The sequence below is a fragment of the Sparassis crispa genome (assembly GCF_003851025.1).
Source record: "Sparassis crispa DNA, contig_000006F, whole genome shotgun sequence".
In the NCBI taxonomy this organism is placed as follows: Eukaryota; Fungi; Basidiomycota; class Agaricomycetes; order Polyporales; family Sparassidaceae; genus Sparassis; species Sparassis crispa.
In genome coordinates, this window is record NW_020939753.1 from 927933 (window position 1) to 947513 (window position 19581).

At 50.3% G+C, this 19581-nt stretch overlaps 9 protein-coding genes across 9 annotated transcripts; 4 read left to right on the top strand and 5 right to left on the bottom strand.

Annotated features, from left to right (window-relative positions):
• Positions 1 to 624: 624 nt before the first annotated feature.
• SCP_0703460 (hypothetical protein) lies at positions 625 to 981 on the bottom strand (the record flags this gene model as incomplete). The annotated part of the gene is made up of 1 exon (XM_027760272.1): positions 625 to 981. One exon carries the CDS (start codon positions 979 to 981, stop codon positions 625 to 627), a length of 357 nt encoding a protein of 118 aa, XP_027616073.1.
• A 950-nt stretch (positions 982 to 1931) lies between these two features.
• Positions 1932 to 4052, bottom strand: SCP_0703470 (hypothetical protein; the record flags this gene model as incomplete). The annotated part of the gene is made up of 8 exons (XM_027760273.1): positions 1932 to 2074; positions 2123 to 2158; positions 2207 to 2331; positions 2382 to 2731; positions 2780 to 2839; positions 2945 to 3837; positions 3887 to 3971; positions 4026 to 4052. The coding sequence occupies 8 exons, from the start codon at positions 4050 to 4052 to the stop codon at positions 1932 to 1934; spliced, it is 1719 nt and encodes a 572-aa protein (XP_027616074.1).
• Positions 4053 to 4858: 806 nt separating this feature from the next.
• SCP_0703480 (hypothetical protein) lies at positions 4859 to 5308 on the bottom strand (the record flags this gene model as incomplete). The annotated part of the gene is made up of 1 exon (XM_027760274.1): positions 4859 to 5308. The coding sequence occupies one exon, from the start codon at positions 5306 to 5308 to the stop codon at positions 4859 to 4861; it is 450 nt and encodes a 149-aa protein (XP_027616075.1).
• Positions 5309 to 5457: 149 nt separating this feature from the next.
• SCP_0703490 (hypothetical protein) lies at positions 5458 to 6317 on the top strand (the record flags this gene model as incomplete). Its single annotated transcript, XM_027760275.1, has 3 exons — positions 5458 to 5587; positions 5660 to 5823; positions 5889 to 6317. The coding sequence occupies 3 exons, from the start codon at positions 5458 to 5460 to the stop codon at positions 6315 to 6317; spliced, it is 723 nt and encodes a 240-aa protein (XP_027616076.1).
• A 513-nt stretch (positions 6318 to 6830) lies between these two features.
• SCP_0703500 (hypothetical protein) lies at positions 6831 to 7139 on the top strand (the record flags this gene model as incomplete). The annotated part of the gene is made up of 2 exons (XM_027760276.1): positions 6831 to 6846; positions 6913 to 7139. 2 exons carry the CDS (start codon positions 6831 to 6833, stop codon positions 7137 to 7139), a joined length of 243 nt encoding a protein of 80 aa, XP_027616077.1.
• A 374-nt stretch (positions 7140 to 7513) lies between these two features.
• On the bottom strand, positions 7514 to 9414 carry SCP_0703510 (hypothetical protein; the record flags this gene model as incomplete). The annotated part of the gene is made up of 5 exons (XM_027760277.1): positions 7514 to 7708; positions 7759 to 8982; positions 9032 to 9136; positions 9190 to 9216; positions 9304 to 9414. The coding sequence occupies 5 exons, from the start codon at positions 9412 to 9414 to the stop codon at positions 7514 to 7516; spliced, it is 1662 nt and encodes a 553-aa protein (XP_027616078.1).
• A 542-nt stretch (positions 9415 to 9956) lies between these two features.
• On the bottom strand, positions 9957 to 11781 carry SCP_0703520 (hypothetical protein; the record flags this gene model as incomplete). The annotated part of the gene is made up of 5 exons (XM_027760278.1): positions 9957 to 10427; positions 10477 to 10893; positions 10941 to 11542; positions 11602 to 11642; positions 11693 to 11781. The coding sequence occupies 5 exons, from the start codon at positions 11779 to 11781 to the stop codon at positions 9957 to 9959; spliced, it is 1620 nt and encodes a 539-aa protein (XP_027616079.1).
• A 2086-nt stretch (positions 11782 to 13867) lies between these two features.
• SCP_0703530 (hypothetical protein) lies at positions 13868 to 15788 on the top strand (the record flags this gene model as incomplete). The annotated part of the gene is made up of 3 exons (XM_027760279.1): positions 13868 to 13961; positions 14012 to 15501; positions 15549 to 15788. The coding sequence occupies 3 exons, from the start codon at positions 13868 to 13870 to the stop codon at positions 15786 to 15788; spliced, it is 1824 nt and encodes a 607-aa protein (XP_027616080.1).
• A 306-nt stretch (positions 15789 to 16094) lies between these two features.
• SCP_0703540 (hypothetical protein) lies at positions 16095 to 16566 on the top strand (the record flags this gene model as incomplete). The annotated part of the gene is made up of 2 exons (XM_027760280.1): positions 16095 to 16278; positions 16331 to 16566. The coding sequence occupies 2 exons, from the start codon at positions 16095 to 16097 to the stop codon at positions 16564 to 16566; spliced, it is 420 nt and encodes a 139-aa protein (XP_027616081.1).
• Positions 16567 to 19581: the final 3015 nt, after the last annotated feature.

Below are 19581 nucleotides of genomic sequence, written 5' to 3' on the forward strand. Positions count from 1 at the left end.
TGCATCCTTTTCAGGCAAGTGTGCAAGATGCTCGCCCACACCTACTTATGAATACTACACAGGCAGGTCACCGTATTCAACAAAATGAGCCTGGGGTGGAAAAGGGAGGGGCGGACCTCAGTCTATCGGGCCCTCGGGTTAACCTGGGGCTCATTGACAATGAGCCTCAGGCCTAAACGGTCGCTAGGTCACATGCTCACAAAATTTTTATTTTGTCCATTCTGTACTTATTGCCTCGTGAAATATGCTTATATGCAAAATAAATATATTGTGTTCTATATGTACAAAATTCTCTACTGCGTGCAGAACCGTTGTTCCCAGCACCCCTGTATCCATGTCCAAGCCACGCGCGAGTTCATTGCATGTTGTAATGTCCGCGGAGGAGGCCACGGTTGCAGAGATGCAGATCATGCACGGCATGCAAATCCCGTCGCGGGCGGTGGTGCATCGGATGATAAGGAGAAATGTCCGAGGGGGTTCATGACGAAATGGTGGTCCATACCCTCTGTAGAGACATCAACACTGATACCTGTGACACAGATGTGAGAGAAAACACATGGAGAAGCCGCACCATGCTCACTGCTACTGCGAGTGATATAGTACGACCATCAGCACGGTCAGTCATCAGGAGATAGCAAAAATCTTGTCGACGCCCATGATGCTGACGACGACGACGAGGGCGATCGTCACGGGCTGCGTCGTGCCGCCGCGCTCGCCTGACGGTGCAACGGGGTTCTCAATCGCCGCGACGAGGTCCGCGGAGGTCTGCATGATGCTGCCGCTGTACGACGCCGAGGAGGCGGCCGCGCTCACACCGGAGGGGAACGCGTTCCCCGGGACGCGCGGCTCCTGCTGGCCATCGGCTGGGTGCCGCGAGTGAGGCCGCAGCGCTGCAGGCACTCGTCTGTGCCGAGGACGAAGTGTCGGGGATCTGGTACCGCCATACCCTGCGAGTGATATAGTACGACCATGGTCAGTCATCAGGAGATAGCAAACACCGGAGACGGGGACTAATATCTAAGTTCCTTACATTGTGGGAACATCCGGCCTAACATTGTACATGTATGACGGCCCGTATGTAGCTCCGACGGTCGAAAATATGTTTACAATGTAAGGCCTGATGTCTGGGCATGCGATACCCAAATCACACATTGATAATGTGTGATATTGCGACATATACAATGTTCGCAAATGGCTATGTTACCATATAACATTCGTCCGAAAATTTTAGGTCTCGTTCGGCATGTCCGGCGGGAAGAAATTCTGATCGACATTATGCCTTTCAGGGCAGACAACAGATTAAATATCGAACTAGTATAAGGGCGACACAAAGTTACAATGTATGATCATTTGACATTTGACATTAGAGTCTATATATGAGGTGAGATGTCAGGGCCTCACACCCTCGACCTAATATTCAAACTGTAAGGAGGTCGGACACCCATAGCGCCGCTAAGCGGCTTGATGAGTGGCACACTCGATGGCCGCTTAGTGGTCATTGGATCGCCAAGTGTACCGCTCAGCGGCTTTTCAACTGGTCGTGGGAGATCGCACAAGCACAAGCACAAGTTCGATCAAAGGAAGTACATTAACTGTATATAATGAGAAAGCGGCAAATGACAGGACATCGACAAACAGCGCAGGATGCAACGACGAGGGGCAAGGGACAGGAACAGCACGTAAAATTACGAGGAAACCACTTATTTGCACACAAGCTGGGCCAAGTCATCCCTATCCACCCTAAGCGTCCTGCCGCCTTCTTCCAGTACTAGAACAAGCGGGTCTGCCACGCCCCGCATCGTTTTGCCGTACGCTCCGAAGTTGGGGCCACGCTTACACACGATCGCATAATCGCCAGGGCCTGGTTGCAATATGGCGAGGTCTTGGAGAGAGACATCGGCATATTCCAGCTTTCGCGTCCGGTATTCGCATCACACCTTGCCGTCCACTGGGGAGGCTCCCTTCACCGTGGTCATCAGCTTGTCTCGGAGTTGATCGGCTGTGCACATGAACTTGAAGCGATAAGTATGGAACGCAGGTGCCACAGCCGCATCCAGCATCCATCCATTGGGTCCTGATGTGAATTCAGCGGACATTTTGTGTTGATGATGAGGCTACGCACCATTAGGTTCGACTGAAGACATCGATCCATCGGGTCCTAATGTGGATTCAGCGGACGCTCGGTAGTGGCGGCGCGGTTACGCACCATCAAGTTCCACCGAATACGCCCACGCCGAATCTGTGTCGTGTGACGCGGGTTCTAATTCGTGGCCCAATGGGGTCCGAGGCCGCTCAGAGAGCGGACCACGCTCCGCCGTGTCGATGTTGCCCCTGCAATGAGGCAGTTAGATATGACCAGAACTACAAGTAATGAATCTTACCTTTCTTCTGACCGGAATGCGATCTCGGGCTTTCGGAACAAGAGGACGCCCCTCGAGGTTAAAAGCTTGGCTTCAAGCTCAACCTCGTAATCGCCGTGGTACGTGACGTTTCGCAATGTGCCCACAAATCCCTTCAAAGGGCCTTTGATGACACGCACCGCTCGCCCGATGTCGGGATTCCGTCGGTCAGGATGCTTGAGGGCAAGCTCCATCTCCACCTCTTCCTCCGTTTGCGTCTCAGAGCGTGAGGGGCGCTGCTCTCCCGGCCTTGATACTGTCACCGACGGCTGTATCGAGGTCCATTCCGCCTCGGACTCTGTGAGTAAGAGATCCCAGGGTAACACATGATGCTATATCGAGTTTTGAGCATCGATAACGTCGCAGGTGGTGGGACATACCTCAGAGGTTTCCAACACAGAAGAAGTATGAAAGACTCCCGTTATTGGGTTTCTAGTTCGCTGAGAAAAGTTCAGTACTTGGAAGCATCGTCGTACGTAGAACATACATGCTGAGGAAAGTTCCGCTATTAAGGATTGCAATTGCATGAGAAGTGCACAACGTACCTCGACTTTGTTCGCGTGAACAATCGTGACATCGAAATCATCCACAGCAATCACTTGCCCTTCCAAGCCCCCATGGAGGCCCGTCTTAACTTTGACCGCATCGCCAACTGCCCAAAGGGGGTGTAACTGAGTTACAGGTAGCACGAGAGACGAAAGTTCGTCATCCAACTTCTCGTGGTAGAGATTGGTTAGCGTAGCCTGTCCATTAATGACTGAATGCACGACACCGATGAGGCCGCATTGCTCGCCCTGTATAACGATCACACGCGTGCCTGCAGCCGGTTCGAAGTCAACACAGAATAGAATGAGCTTCGCTATCGCTGTCTTTGGCACGAATTTCGCCGCATTAAAGACGAATACGTCGTTTCGAGTCGCGTGGACGTCGAAAGTCACCCGGTCCAAAGTGAGTTCGAGCTGCAGGAGGCCGCCTTTGAACTTCTTGCCCTTGAGAATATGTATCAGCCGATCACCTTCGCTTTCTGTCACAGCCTCTCCGAACAACTCCTTCAGTAATGCTGGCGGCATCGGTTGCTGAGAAGTTCTTCCGTGCTGCCGCTTTTTTGTAGTAGGCAAGCACGGAACCACCCAGACGCGGAGGAGAGAGTCCTCTCGCGACTCCACGAAGGCCACATCGTGCTTATATGTACCACGCGAGATGCACACCCAAGGAGAGAGGAAACCATTTTCCGTGGCTTGAAGGTGGATTCCATCGGGGGCAAGAGAGATGACTGCGCCACCCGACTGCGAGGCCCGCTGTGCACGTCTAGCTGCCATGTCTCTCTCCGTAATAGACCGGGCCATGGCTTCTGCATCAGCAGCATCGTCGCCGACACATGCATTATCAAGACGCACCCGAGCTTGTTGAGTGCGTTGGACGTCGGCGAGCAACTCGGCTGGAAACAAGCTGTAAGATATATCCAATAACGCAGCTGAGACACTTACCCAGTTCCTCCTCCTCTTCTTCTTCTTCCTCCTCCTCCTCCTCCTCATCGTTGTCGACGATAGCCTCGATATCCAAGTATGGGTTCTTGGCATTCCATGCGTGAGGATTGAAAATGTAAGAACCGACTGCAGTACTTACCGCTTTCCGCGCACGCTTTGAAGACATGGCAGCGTCAGTGGTATCGAGACGTCAGGATAGTGTCCGTTAGATTTGAGCAATCGTATCTTATGAGACATCGCTTGGAGTACACGAGGCTTCGACCACGAGGCGTTCATCACCAATCAGCCCACATGTACAATTACTTCCGAGTAACACGCGCAATGTCCTTCAACGTCGCACTGCTGGTGATGAGGTGTCACCGAGAAGATTTCCGACGTAGCGGCTGCTCCTGCAGTTGTGCGTGAGCATGCACAAGTGCCGCATTCTCCTATACATTGAGAAACATGTCAGTATAGCTACACCGCCCTTCGTCCATATCGTGCACATACATTATTGTCAGCCTGTCAGCCTATCAACCTCAGCGTGTACAATCGACCTGGTGCGATCTGGCTGTAACCGCACGGGTGCGTTAATGTCAAGGGTCTTCAGAAATTTTTACGCGTAAGGTAATCAATAACCAAATCGGCTGCAATTCGATTGTATCTCACTCTGGTATGCAACCGGCGCAAAAGGGCGATGAAACAAACCGTCCGGCAGCTTGGCTACCTATACTATAGCTAAAGATAACGAGGACCCCACAAGAATAAATAACAACGAAACTACAAAAGAGAGCGAACTACACTACAACGTTACTAAAGGCTCCAGGCCACATAGCGAATGACAAGTGCTACGGCCGAGAGATGGTGGTGGAACGAGAACAAGAGGAAAGAAACGCCCATTCCACCTCCAGCGGAGTTTTGACGCATCCCGTCGCTTTGTCCCGCGCAAATAAGGCAGCCACACATCACGGGCCACTTGTCACGAGCCGCTTGTCATGAGCCGCTTGTCAGCCTCTGTTTGTCTCGCACAAATAGACCGCGTGCGCCATCTGGCCGCTGTCCAGAATTTGGGCGCCTTCTTCCTTGCCTTCGAATTTCCATCATCCCTGCGATATCGGCCAGTTCTTCCGTCGCCGTGTCTGCCTCCTCCTCCTCGCCCATGCCCTCCTCGCCGTTGTCGTTGTCGACGCCATCGCCCTCTTCCGCTCCAGTGCCGTCGTCGCCGCCCTTTTCCTTGCCCACTTCGATGCCCTGAGGGCTTCCTCGTAACGCCCTCTTCTGCGCAGGTGCCCTCTTCCTCGCTGAGCCGTTCTCGTGCGCGCCGCCGCGCCTGTTTGAATTAGGGGCCGATAGTATACATTGTATTAGAACCTGTATCATAGCCATCCGAGCCACATCTCTGATGATTGAGCGCCATATCGGGTTTGTACCAAACATAAACATAAGAACCGCGAAAACGCACCATTAATTGGCACCTGAGCCGCTAGAACAACCCACAGGCCAATATTGGCTCTGCTTGAAAGCCCGGAACCGTACATTGTTGCCCATGGACGCATCGTCCACGGCTCACTCTGGCTATACAGATATTACAGATGCTACATAACGATCACTCGCAAATACCGGTCCTTCGTCAAGGTCTCGACGTCTCCGCTTTCTACAATACCTGGCGCGTATTCATGGAATGGTCAGAAATTACGAGGATCGACCACCTGAGCGTACCATGTGAGTGCTTTACGCACATCGCTTATATGAATTCCGTGCTGACGCCGTGCTTCTCGTTGACTTCCGCGACAGGTATTCGTGGAACCATCTGGCACGACGCTTCTAATCCCAGGTATGTTGCCTTTATATATCCTGCCTGCTGCTGCCAGGCTGATAACGCGAACCCATCGTCATCCGTCCCGGATTTCGCTGTCCACGCTACTCCCTCAGAATTTCGAAAAGTCGGCCGCAAATATGTCAGACAAGGTGGATGCGGAAGTTCGCTGTCCACATTTCAGTTGCTGACGTTACTCGCCTACAGGTCTCCATGTCCCCGGTCCAATGTCCAAAATCTAGTACCGAGACGGACGTGGCGAGCACATCCCATCCGCCTTCGTCGGACATGCGCACGTCCTTACTGGAGGAGATCGAGGACCTGAAGCGTGAACAACAAAAATTAATGCAGCTGATCCTTATCTTAGAGAAGGAGGTGAAGACCATGGAGCTCCGAGTCGAACAGTCGGGACGACGTGCAGTTCATGTTCGAGAGTTTGCAGAGGCTACAGCCGACCTGGCTGCGCTGGTCCGCGCCGAGCGAGGATCATTGAGCACCCCTCCCCCTCCCCCTTACGGTGCATACGTGGATCAAAATCCTATTGATGACACCTGTATTCACTATTCCCAGGTGCCTGAGCTGCTTGCGGGGGGCGTTGGTTTCGCTGTTCGTGTCGTGTACCTCGCTCAATATTAATGTATCTTGCGCTCCGTTTGCGGACGGAGAATTATCTCTAGTCCTTCCATTAGGCGGGCACCCGTGAAGGCTGCGAAGGTCACGTGTGACACTCGACAGGATAAGTATAGACCACGAAGGACCTCGTCGATTCATTCTGCCAGGCCATCTGCGTGACTCGCGACGAGAAGACGGGCGAGGCGAGGTACATGCGTGCGCAAAGTGCCGCTCGGCGATGTGGACATTTAAAGATAGATTAAATAAGTTTTCTATAATCCTTGCTGAAAATAAATTCGTTTGAAGTGGACATAACTATACCATAAGTCTGAAGCCGCCATAAGTCTGGAGCTACCTTTCGAGGAAATGCGTCTATTGTTTTGGATCTGTCAGATTATAAATTTCGTGGCACGTGGGACCCATGAGGGGTATGCCTATATATATTGCGGTGTCTCCGAGTCTTTCCCCATCTCACGTTCGGAGCATACCACCACCACCACCACCACCATCCCCCCACTACTGTCCAAACTGATCCTCATGGCTAATCGTGGTCGTAAGTGATGATTATACATTTTGACGTGAATCGATATTAACATTGTTTGCACTGCTGTGGCCTCAGCACCCTCCATCAGTGACTTACAGAACCAGATTCGGGCCCTTAGCGCCGACGTAAGTCAGACTGAGGCTATCGCGCTGAAGGTGCAGCGGGCCGTGGAGATCATTCGTGCGGCCCTTGGTATCAACACCGGAGGGGCATCGCCCTCCGTGCCGCCCTCCACCGTGCCGCCCTCCACCGCACCGCCCTCCGCCGCGCCGCCCTTCTCCAATGTTACTGAGGCGGTCTAACGTAAGTCCTTAAGATGAGTGATTTATATCGGTAGATAACCTGACTGATCAGATGTGCACAAGGTTACTGGGAGGCAGTCGGGTGTGGGGCATTCCGCGGGGGTTCTGTATGATTGTCGGCCGCGTTTGTTGTACTTTTGTTTACTGTGCCTGAAATGACCTTCGGAAGTTGTGGAAAGTCTTAAGGTTGGAGGCTGATCTCGCAAGACAATCATCGTGATTGTCGGCCGCATTTGTTGTACTTTTATTTACTGTGCCTGAAATGACCTTCGGAAGTCGTGGAAAGTCTTCAGGTTGGAGGCTGATCTCGCAAGACAATCGTCGGCAAGCTCAATGGCATTGACTTCTTTACACATACATGACATGGAAATACGTCAGATCTCGCGCTTCCAACACTCCGCCAGGTGCCTATCCCCCGCATACATCGATATATCTTCTAGGTAAGGACAAGCACGATACAATTGAGTGACTTGTGCACGTCGATTGGCGTCTAACTTGACGCTGCGCCCCTCGACTATATGCAAGTGTCGTACCGAAGGAAAGAGATCTAGCCACCCCGGTAAGCTGTTCTGTGCTGATGTGAATGGCGGCGAAGCAACGAATGAAATGGGCAACTTACAAGAACACTCAGATGAGTTGAAGATAAGGTAAATTCGTCTGCATCCCATGTAGCGTGGATGGTGATCGTGCGCACGTTCGAAAGACCGCGTTCCGTGCGAAGGTGTTGTGGGTCGTCTACAATGAAGAACGAGTCGGATTCTGGCTGTGCGATGTAACCACAGGGAAGGGCGATGTCGAGCTCTTGGAGACGCGTACAGCGTCGAGCACTGTTTATCACCCCTCGGAGCTCGGAATCGAGAAATAGGCCAATCGCGGAAGAATGATCCGGTATGACTGCAAGACGCTGCAGTGCAGGAAGACCCCACGCAAGTAAGGGGATTATGTAGTCGTGAGAACCCGCGAGGACTTCGAGGTGGTCCATATTAGGTGGACGGGCAGCGTAGGGGAGGAAACCAGGGCGAGTAAAGCGACCAATCCGGAGCTCACGTATGCTGGGATGATGAAGGAGGAAACGGAAAATTGTGTTGATAGGTAGCACACCATCGATGTAGAGGGTTTCCAGATGCTCCATGTGGAGGTGAGGTAAAATAAGACGCCACGATGGTGAACCTCTGTTGTTGAGCTGGAGATCGAGCGCAGTGAGCGCTGCGCTGTTGAGGGTGTGAACCGTCCAACTAATGTACTCCGCGGAGAAGAATACGGCAGATTTGACCTGCATCTTCTGCAGACGAGGATAAAATAGACCGGAGTTGACGACAGGGATGTCTTCAGGAGACTCGATAGCTCGAAGATCGCTAGACAAGCGCGACTTCAGACATAGGTGCGACACCCCTGACGAGGCCACAGTCTGTAGGAACTTGCATGTGGCTAGAGAGAGCCGCGCGTTGTGGAGCTCGATGACAATGTTGGATATAGCGAGCTGGGTACGACTCGAGATGAAGAATCCCACCAACCCGTAAAGCTGGTGTTTGGCCATTGCTGCATTCGCGATGATACGGATCCACATAGATGGGGGAGTAGGAAGGCCTTGCATGCCACGCCACACGATGATGGGCCGTGTGTGCTCATAAGTTATGACTGGACCGACATTGTTCGAGGAATCAATGAAGCCTGCGGCCTTTAGATAGAGCGGCAGTACGTAGACTCGGAGAAGCCCAGACACAAGTGAAAGTGTGTATAACGTGTCACGATCGTTCGCCAAAATATGGAGAATGATATTGCCTAGCTCGACCGGGAGCATCAAAAAGGGAAATACGTGCTTTGAATTGACTGGACGATGTGTCTGAGAAAGTGCGTCAGTCTGAATACTGACTGCACGATGCAGACCGTACCGCATGCACAACAATCCTCTTATCAGTCTGTGAATTGGAATCGTCTTCTTTAAGTTTCTTGTGACGCTGCGAATCGTCCTCCTCATGGCGACGCTTGGACAAAACCTAAAGGTTAAACAATGAGTACACTACCGGCATGAAAAGCATAGAACTCATACCTGGGCATCTTCGACAAATCCACAGCGCTGTTGCTTTGTGCAACGGTTCAAGGCGCGCAAGAACTGTGATCATTGGTATATGTGCTTGCAGGTCAGAGGATGCAGAAAGCTTACTTCTGACATGAGCCTTTTCGCTGGCGGTGCGTCAAGAGCATCATCGAGAGTAGACCGTTTCCCAAGTATGCTTGGGGAACCGGAGCGAAGCGTGCTATAATTCGAGCCCATGGGACAGTGTGGGATGGAGATTCTTTCAAAGTTAAATATGCTCGAGAGCGACCAGCACATAGCGCATCCGAGACTTCAGCGGGGTGAGTGACGAAGCAGTGAGAACAATGGAGATCTGAAGCGGACAATGGAAGACTTACCATTGATTCACCACGGACAATGCACAACCGGTCCAGCAGTGCCCATGGTGGCACCGAATGATTAGTTCACGAACAGAGCATGTGAACAGGCACATCAGCTCACCTGGGGATCCACCATCGTGTTTCAGCCAATGACGAGAACAATAACGCTGCATATCTGGACGGGACCGATAAGGGATAATGAGATGGCGATGCGCGCAGAATCATTGACCGTCGGATCAACTTGGCAGCTCGGGAAGCTTCAGAACTCAGAATTCTCTGCACGGAGCTACACATGACAATAGTATTTCGATCAATTACTACAACCGATGTGATCTGTCAGCGCATCCGCGATCACCGTGGAAGGTAATTTGCCTAAGTCCGTATCATTAGTTTCTCTTCGCCGCGAATTCTGGCTATGGTTCACACGTGAGCCAGCAAATGACGACACACAAAGACGCTTCTTATGAGGTCAGGTATTTCGAATGCCAGTTTGAACCATAGGGTACTGCGCTGAGCACGAGTGATAGTCTTCATCCAGTCGGGGTTGTAGAAGTTCTTCGGCAACTGCGTGATCAGCTTTCTCTTGGACGATGACGACGCATTTGCTTCAAAGATGCGAGACAGCGAGTAATTGCCTTGTTCCGTGAGATGAAGTGGGTGCACATCCTCATAAGAATCGACGTTCCTGTAAAATGCAGCAAGAGAGGGATGGCGCCATGGCAAGCAAACACGTCGAACTTTCTTGTCGTTGCGACGAGTATACTCGCCATTGGTCTCATCCGAACTTATGCCTCCTTGACCTAAGGCCATGTGGATAATCTTGACTTTTCCCCAGATTGCCGGATTGTCTTGAAGGTTGACCTCGATGATGTCACCGCGCCGTTTATACACCTTCAAATATATATAAGTCAAATCGAAATCAAAGACTGAGATGACGTACCGTCTCCCTGCGACTGTTCTTCCTACGTTGCTTCTTCGCAGTATTCCTCGCTGACTCCACTTCTTCGTCCTCCATTAATTCCACTTCTGTGAATCGCTTGTGAGGCCCGTTCTGCAGCTTGTGCAGGCAACACTGTGATGCCGTCGTGATTGTCCACGCTGGATCGGACACAAGCGGTGGGTGCTCGCCTCCTGCTACCTGCTTGAGAAACTCCTCAGTGACGATGTGGATCACCTCCTTGTTCCACGCAGAACTCAGCGGCAATGACCACTCGATCAGGGGAGTGGTGACATCGGGACCATCCCCCTCGCCATCGTGCCATGCTTGCATGATTTCCGGCTTCGGGACCAGAGAGAGGGGGCTGTCTCGAGCCTTCGGCAGAAGACCTTTCACCTTCAGGTATTCTCGAAAGCGATCCTGTAGGTTAATTCAGAACGAGAATAAGCTATAAGCGTGCTACTCACATGAAAGACGTTATCACGTTCTCCTCTGGAGCGCTTGACACGCGAGATCGGCGCATCATCGCAATCGTCGTTATCCTCCTCTCCGCCATCATATTCACCATTCGGCGTGGAGTGGGAGACAGTGGACCGCCCTTCGTTCTTGGCAGATGTCGATGCCCGCGCCGACGGTAAAAGCGTAGCCAGAGGGGCCAACTGCCTAATGATCTCGTTCTGGCGTTCGAGTACCGGAGTGAAGTTGGAAAGTGCCTTCTGCACTGATTGATCGACAGCGAGGCCGATAAATTCGACCAGCTGTTGCATGGCTGTGACCTCAACTGTCGGCGCAGGTGCCAGGGATTCCTTTGCCATTCCTCCAATGTTTGCAGGGGGCAGAGTAGGTTGCCGCGGCTCAATGTGATGCGTAGGGGCAAGCAAAGGCAGGGATTTAGGACCGACAGACCCTAGCTGAGGGACTGAAGCATCCAAGCCAGGAGGAGCGCCTTGTGCCTTGTCCACCTGAAGGGGAGCAGGCTGCACTTCGTCCATATGAGTGCTGGTGGCGAGTCCCTCGCGAGAATCTATGAACGACCCGGGAATTGTAGGGTGGGGACAGAGCATTCTCTCTACACCAGGGGCGAACAGCGTTAAGTTCGACAAGGTCGTAGAAGAGAAATATTCTTACCTACGGTGAATTCCTCTGCCAAGTCATTCCGCAGAGCCATACTATCGTGAATGTAAGCCAACGTACCCATGCGATATGCGACTACACTCACAAAGTTGACTGGACTCCTGCATCTGTATTGACGGCTGGCCTATACCAGCCGTCCTTGTCGGCAGTGAGCACACTGGAAGGCTGCGACATCGCAGGTGACTTGCCCGTCCTCTCACGTTCGCCTGCTCATATCTCGCACCACAACACTGTGCCTTGTGACCAGCGACTGTCAAACTACAACGCAACAATGGGGAACTTATCGGAAGTTCGCATGTCTATTCGACCTTCTCAGCCGCTCCGTGAACAATGGATGTAACGAGATTAGCGATTTTCATATCACAATGCAATCGTGTAAAACTTACGCTAAATTTGCTGCCTGTCTATAAACACGTGTCTATAAATATCACGAGCATCTGCCCCTTAGTGATCCAGCCCTGATCCCATGCCCGCGACGAAGGGTGCAGGCCGAGCACGGCCATGCTACTGCAAAACGTTCAACTGTCAGGGTCAGTTTAGAGATTGGAATATGCTCCGCGCGCATCAGAGAGCAGACGGAAGACGCAAGAAGGTAAGCAATTAACAAAAACACATAAGAAATATTTACTTCCAAAAGTACCAGACGTCTTCTGTGCTCGAAGGCATCTTTGTCAGTTATGAAAGATAATCTTTTCTATCAATAAGTAGCAAATTTTCATAAGAATTGCCACTTTTAAGTAGACTTATTTGTAGGTGCATAGATTAACTCAGGATAATCTTAATATAATCTTTCAGATAATCTGAGGATAATCTTTTGGATAATCTGAGAATAATCTGAAAATTAGCAACAAAATACAATTTTAACTTTGACACCAGCCAGGATTGAACCCTAGACCTTAGGTTGATTTTATAGAATATAATTCCAAGTGACACTTTAGACCACTTGACCATTAGGCCATACATCACAACTATCTTATATTAAATTAGACATCTTTTTCTTGAAAAAGACTTAGCCAAATTCTGTCTATTAAAAAAGAGTAAGTAAAAGACACTTGACTTTTATCATAGATAGACAAGACTTATAAACAAACATTACTCTGAGTCTTATAGTCTTTTCTAATGCTTGCAGCCTTCATATAATGTAGTATAATATGTAATTAATAGAATATATGTTTCTACAGTTACTTCAGCAAAACAGAACTTTGCTATACAATTAGAAGATAGCTATAAAGATCTTGTATATATAAGTGCTCAGTCTATAATATAATAGACTCTAGAGTATAAGCCTAAATTGAACAAATAAAATACTGTCTCTCAATAACTTGTTATATATTATAGATGACTATATTAAGACACTCTATGATACTGCATGATAGTTTATAAAAACTGTAAGCTGTAGAACAAGACTATAATAAGATGCAGAGTACTGTTTGTCTATAAGTCTTGTCTATCTATGATAAAAGTCAAGTGTCTTTTACTTACTCTTTTTTAATAGACAGAATTTGGCTAAGTCTTTTTCAAGAAAAAGATGTCTAATTTAATATAAGATAGTTGTGATGTATGGCCTAATGGTCAAGTGGTCTAAAGTGTCACTTGGAATTATATTCTATAAAATCAACCTAAGGTCTAGGGTTCAATCCTGGCTGGTGTCAAAGTTAAAATTGTATTTTGTTGCTAATCTTCAGATTATTCTCAGATTATCCAGAAGATTATCCTCAGATTATCTGAAAGATTATATTAAGATTATCCTGAGTTAATCTATGCACCTACAAATAAGTCTACTTAAAAGTGGCAATTCTTATGAAAATTTGCTACTTATTGATAGAAAAGATTATCTTTCATAACTGACATCACTGTCGAAGGCGACGAACTAGCAGACCGGATCTTTGAATTAACTTTGAAGGACGCACTCACGGATGAACCTACCGCAGAGTCTGCACTGCCGCCACCGCCCCCACCACCGGCCCGGCACCCATCTTCAACAGTGCCCCCCTCCCAGCCTACAGTGTCCCCCCTTCCACCCATTCCACCCCCGCTCACTTCCCTACCTGGGCTCTGGATTGTCGATTACGAGATCTGAGACTGTTTCTTGAGCACTTCGCGTGTAAAAGATGAGGGTATTGTGGCCCCCCAAGACAGCAAAGCTGCTGCGGCTGCCTGCACTACACTGTGCGAGGAGCTGGCTTGGTTTCAGGAAACCTGCACCAAGCTAGAGAAGTTGACGTTGCGCGACCAATCAACGATCATTTTGCGCGATGCAATGTTAGAACGGCTCACCTTGAACATTTCAGACGTGCAAGAATGGATTGAAAAGGTGAAGGGCCCTGCAGCACCGCCAGATGCGATCACCACAAGTTAGTGGTCTCTCTTGCTCACTCAAGCCAGTATCACTCACCGACGTTAGGTCGCTATTTCGACCACCCGCTGCAGCGCGGAGATCCCCTTCTGCTCTTGGCGGTGTTCATAGTACTGATCCTGAAGCTGCTCGGTCAGGTGCCGCGAACGACTTGTAACTTCGCATTGCAGATGTTGAAGGTTTTGCTGGACACTGCGCTGCGCCAAGGCACACGGTCATTATCCTACCGTGAGGAGCAGATTTTAGATCATTTCCCCCGCGACATTCGTGGCGTGCGGAAAGCCTTCGATTTGGAGGCTGTTGTCATAGTTTACGCAACTTGTCCGTCATGCTGCTGCACATATGCGCCTTCATATCAAGACGATATACCTGTTTATCCGAGTCGTTGTCAGCATCGCAGCAGCCCACGCAGCAAACCTTGCAACTCACGATTGACGACTACTCGCGTTCTGGATGGCGAAAGCGTTCGCTCTCCTATACGCCCTTTCGTCATTCAAGACTTCCATGCATTTGTGGGTGGGCTTATCAGCCGACCGGGGATGGAGGAGATCCTCCGACAGGGGAAGGCAATACGAGATCGCTACAATCTATGCGACATCACCGATGGATCCGCCGTCGCCGACATGCAGGGACCGGACGGAAAACCCTTCGCCGATGCAGCTGAGGGCGAGTTACGCTTACTTTGGGCCCTTTCGGTGGACTGGTTCAACCCATATCTCAACAAAATCGCAGGGTTGTCGATTTCGACGGGGTCGATGGCTATGTCGTGTTTATATCTTCCGCCGAGCATGCGATACAAAACCGATAATCTATATCTCGCGGGCATTATTCCCGGACCCAAGGAGCCCAAGCTCGAGCGCACTAATCACTTCCTCCGCCCGCTGGTCGACCAACTGTTAGTCTCCTGGGAGCGCGGCATTTGGTACAACAGAACTTACGACTATCCTCGCGGTCGCCGTGTACGCTCAGCGCTCGCCCTCGTCATCACTGACTTGCCAGGATCTCGTAAGGTTGGCGGATTAGCCAGCCATAGCGCAGGGTGCTTTTGCTCGCAGTGCCATTTGAAGAAGCAGAGTATCAATAACATTGACATGACGACTTGGAAGATGAAAACGGCTGAAGAGATCTTGGAAGCCGCTGTCCGCTGGCACGACGCTGACACGCAGGAAGAGCGAAAACACATTTTTAAGGAGTTTGGCGTTCGATGGTCCGAACTTAATCGCCTACCATATTGGGATCCCATTCGGCGCATAGTCATCGACGGGATGCATAACATCTTTCTCGGAGTAACCCAGTTCCACAGCAGAAAAGTGATTGGAATGGACGTACCTATAGGGGACTGTGAGGATGCTGGAAACTCGCGCAAAATCAAGGAGAACGACTTGATCAGCCTTCGATGCCTCCTGCTGAAGGACCCCGAGCCTCGCTTGTTGTTGCGCTTCAATAAAGTCACCCTGGGACACATGTGCGGGGAGCTCAGCTTCTGGTTACCTCGCCCTGTTCACGAGATGAAAAAATCGGTGCTCGCCGATGTGTTGGTATGCACTCACATTGAGCTCGAATGGTAACACTGATCTCACATCAGACTCGGCGAACGGGTTACACACAGACGCATGCGACCATTGCTGTTTGGATTCGCCCTTCCGCTTCTGCTACAGACCGCGCCCCACTGACAAGCACCCCCGATACTGCAGAGCTTGCACCTCAGACTCTGATCGGAGAAGCGTACACAGCAGAATGTGCAGCTGAACATGCAGCCACAGCGAAGCTTGCAGACAGACAGGATGAAGTTGACAGCTTGTCAATACGGGCTTTTCGCAAATGAGATCTCAAACACGTACAGGCTGACATTGCCGAGACATCCCGCCCCGTTTATTCCGTTGGACCACCTGCGAACATGGGTACGAAAGGCCAAGGCAAGCTCAAAGCCGATCACTGGAAAGCTGCAATAGAATTCGAATTACCTGTCTCGCTCATGAAGCATTGGCACCGCGAACGACTGGACAACTTATCAGACGAGTCTAAGCACCGTCATGATCTCGCTCACTGCACGATGCGGCTGGCCTGTGCAGTTCATCAAGCCACTTCATATCGGACTACAGAAAATCATCGCACCAGATATACAATCCATATGCACGCTTACCTCTCCGACATCCTGGAGCTCAAGCCCGGGCTCACCCTGGTGCCCAATCACCACAATGCACTTCACCTCGGTGACTTCCTCATGCGCTTCGGTCCAGTCCATGGCTGGTGGATGTTCCCCTTCGAGCACCTCATCGGAGTGTTGCAGCAAGTGAATACAAACTACAAGCAGGGTGAGCATTTGTCCTCTTAATTGTATAAGATATCCACTCACTTGTTTGGCAGGGCAATTCGAGAAGACTATGCTTGAATCTTTCTGCGCCGCGGCCAATGTCAAGGCATTTCTGAAGCGGGATGACTGCCCGAAAGTTCTGAAGGACTGCGCACCCATCATCCAGTCATGCTTCGGAGGCGATCAGCGAGGCACATTGATGACGGACATCCGTACCTTGGGCGAACAAATTCTTGACGGCCCTTCGCCAGACACCGGTGCAACTGTTGACTGGACTAGTGTCCGCTGATTGGAACGCGAATTTTACGATGTCCTCGCGGCCCGATCAGCAGAACTGAACATTCTGGTCCCAGGCTGGCGACTCACCCGACATTGCTTGCTTCATGGCCATCTCACAATCCACAGCACACGATATTCGACTGTCCACTCTAACGAGAAGAACAGTCTCGTGTTCTTCCAAACATCTCCCACGGCGCCGCCAGTACCAGGTGTCATCCGGCAGATATTTTCGGTCGTCGGTCACAATGAAGATGATGGTAACAAGAAAGATTCTCAGCACGCATTTCTGGCCATCCACCAGTACTTACCTTTGCCAGATTCCGCGCTCGATCCTTTCCGTGCATATCCAGACTTTGGAGCAAGTATCTGGAGTAAAACGTGTACCGAGGAAGTCAGCATCATCTCAGCATCAGAACGTGTTGACCACGCGATCCGGATGGAATGGTCAACGGAAACCTATGTGTTCAAGTCCCTGCAGAAGGTAACTCAGCATCTACAGCGTGTAACTGAAGGCTGACGTACCATATGCACTGGTCACAGGAGTATTGAGGCGATGCAGTGCGGACAGGATCGCCCGATTTTGAACCACTTGGGACGGGAAGCGGTATGCTTTCGCGTCAGTGAACATCCTATGAATAGCACTTTCATGATTATGCTATACATTCCACGCTATCCACTTTGAGTGATTCTACTTGACACTGCTACAAATATTACATGTCATCATCACCGTCTCCGTCATCATCCTCGTCTTCACACACTGCATCTAACCAATCGCAATTTACTACCGATGTTGCCCCCCCGCTGAATGCACTCGTCGGCACTACAGACGCTCCCAGTTGCGACTTCGACCTGACTTGGTCAAACATGCTACCCATGACAGCTTCCCAGTTCACAGAATTAGCTGCATTGACAACCACAATCGTGAGGATGACCGTGATTACGAGGTGCCACCATGCGAGTCTGACATCAGTCTGATGCCTTCGCGCCTCATCTCGACGATGAGCGACCTTCTGTGAATAACGATGTTGTTGGTGGAGCCCGCTAGAGATAATCAGCACAGCTCACCTGCTTCCGCTGCCATATCTTGATACAGCATGAACCCTCACCGGAAGAAGCTGTCGCTACCTTGAATTCACTCTCCGTGCTATAAGCCTTTGCAAGTATGAGTGCAGCCTCATGCCTCCCCAACGCCACTCACTGTTACTACCTGTACCAATTGCCCTGCTAACGTCAGATTAACGTCACATGTCAATGAAAATAAAATAAGCCATACCTGCACCATGGTGCAGCGTCTCAACGTTGTGATAGTTCGTTGTGTCGAAAATCCGTACGACACCGTTATCACCGCCTACCACAACTGACGATTCATGTATCACGACATGCACAGGATAATTGTTCACGATCCGGTAGGGATAACTGCGAACACGCTCCATAGACGGAAATCGATACTGGTCGAGCCCATCACATAGGTTAGTCACCCAGAGACTTCTTCCGTCGACGGATAAATCGGCATATCCGCCGTTGATGAAGTATTAAATCCATGCTCCAACAGAGGACTAAGACTCACATTCGAGTGGGCAAGATCTTCGACCACTTTAATCCGAACGGCTCTATGCAGTAGCAGCAACTAACTGCAATCATTATACGTTCCCCGAAAAGCAATAGCGTGACTTACATCTCATGTGATTCCACATAAAAAACTACAACGCTTGCGCCTTCATCACAGAAGCGCACTGCTCGAGCCATGTAATCCTTACGAGGCTTCGTTGCCCATACAGCAGATATCAAACCTGCGCACACCGTCAAAATGCACGACATTGGAATGACATCGTACCACATACCTTCCGATTCAAACCTCCACACTTGAACTGCTCCTTGTCCAATAGTGACTAGTCGACCATGGCTGGGATCAAATCGAATATCCTCCACGTATCCCTCGTGAGTGCACACAAGTGAACGAAAAAGAAAGACATCCTGCTAACGGATGAAACAGATGAAAAGACACTTCATGAATAGCTTACAGTCGCATCATCTCGCACATACAAATGTATTGACCCATCACCACAACCGAACATGAAGGCTCGATCCAATCCGCCCCCCAGATCAACCCACGCGATCACCCCAATAGGCCCGTGGAACGTGCAAAAAATTTCTTGCCGCTGTTCTCCCGATCGTAAACTCCATATCTTCAGCACGGCATCATCGCCTGCAAATGAAGCAACATAAGTGAATACCAGAAATGCACTAACACACAACGTACTGGCACTGAGAAGTAGACTACCATCCTGGGCGACAAGCATAGAATTGACTGGTTTCGAATGACCAGACAGTGTTCTTTCCAAAGCCATCTCTCCTCCTCGGGTCTGCGATAGTTGCTCCATATACACCACTGATCGACTGGAGGAGAGCACGCTCCAGATCGGCGTCGTTACCAGCAAGCACTCCACGTCATCCTAGATATAAAACCGACTCAGACAATAAGCCGTTGGAATGAATAGGCACAGGCATCACATCACCTGAACACGTCTATACCAATTTCAGACAAATGGCGGCCGCGTTGCGGTTTTTTCAATTGCTTCATGATCAAATCCGCAAAGATTTCCGACGTAGCGGCTGCTCCTGCAGTTGTGCGTGAGCATGCACAAGTGCCGCATTCTCCTATACATTGAGAAACATGTCAGTATAGCTACACCGCCCTTCGTCCATATCGTGCACATACATTATTGTCAGCCTGTCAGCCTATCAACCTCAGCGTGTACAATCGACCTGGTGCGATCTGGCTGTAACCGCACGGGTGCGTTAATGTCAAGGGTCTTCAGAAATTTTTACGCGTAAGGTAATCAATAACCAAATCGGCTGCAATTCGATTGTATCCCACTCTGGTATGCAACCGGCGCAAAAGGGCGATGAAACAAACCGTCCGGCAGCTTGGCTACCTATACTATAGCTAAAGATAACGAGGACCCCACAAGAATAAATAACAATGAAACTACAAAAGAGAGCGAACTACACTACAACGTTACTA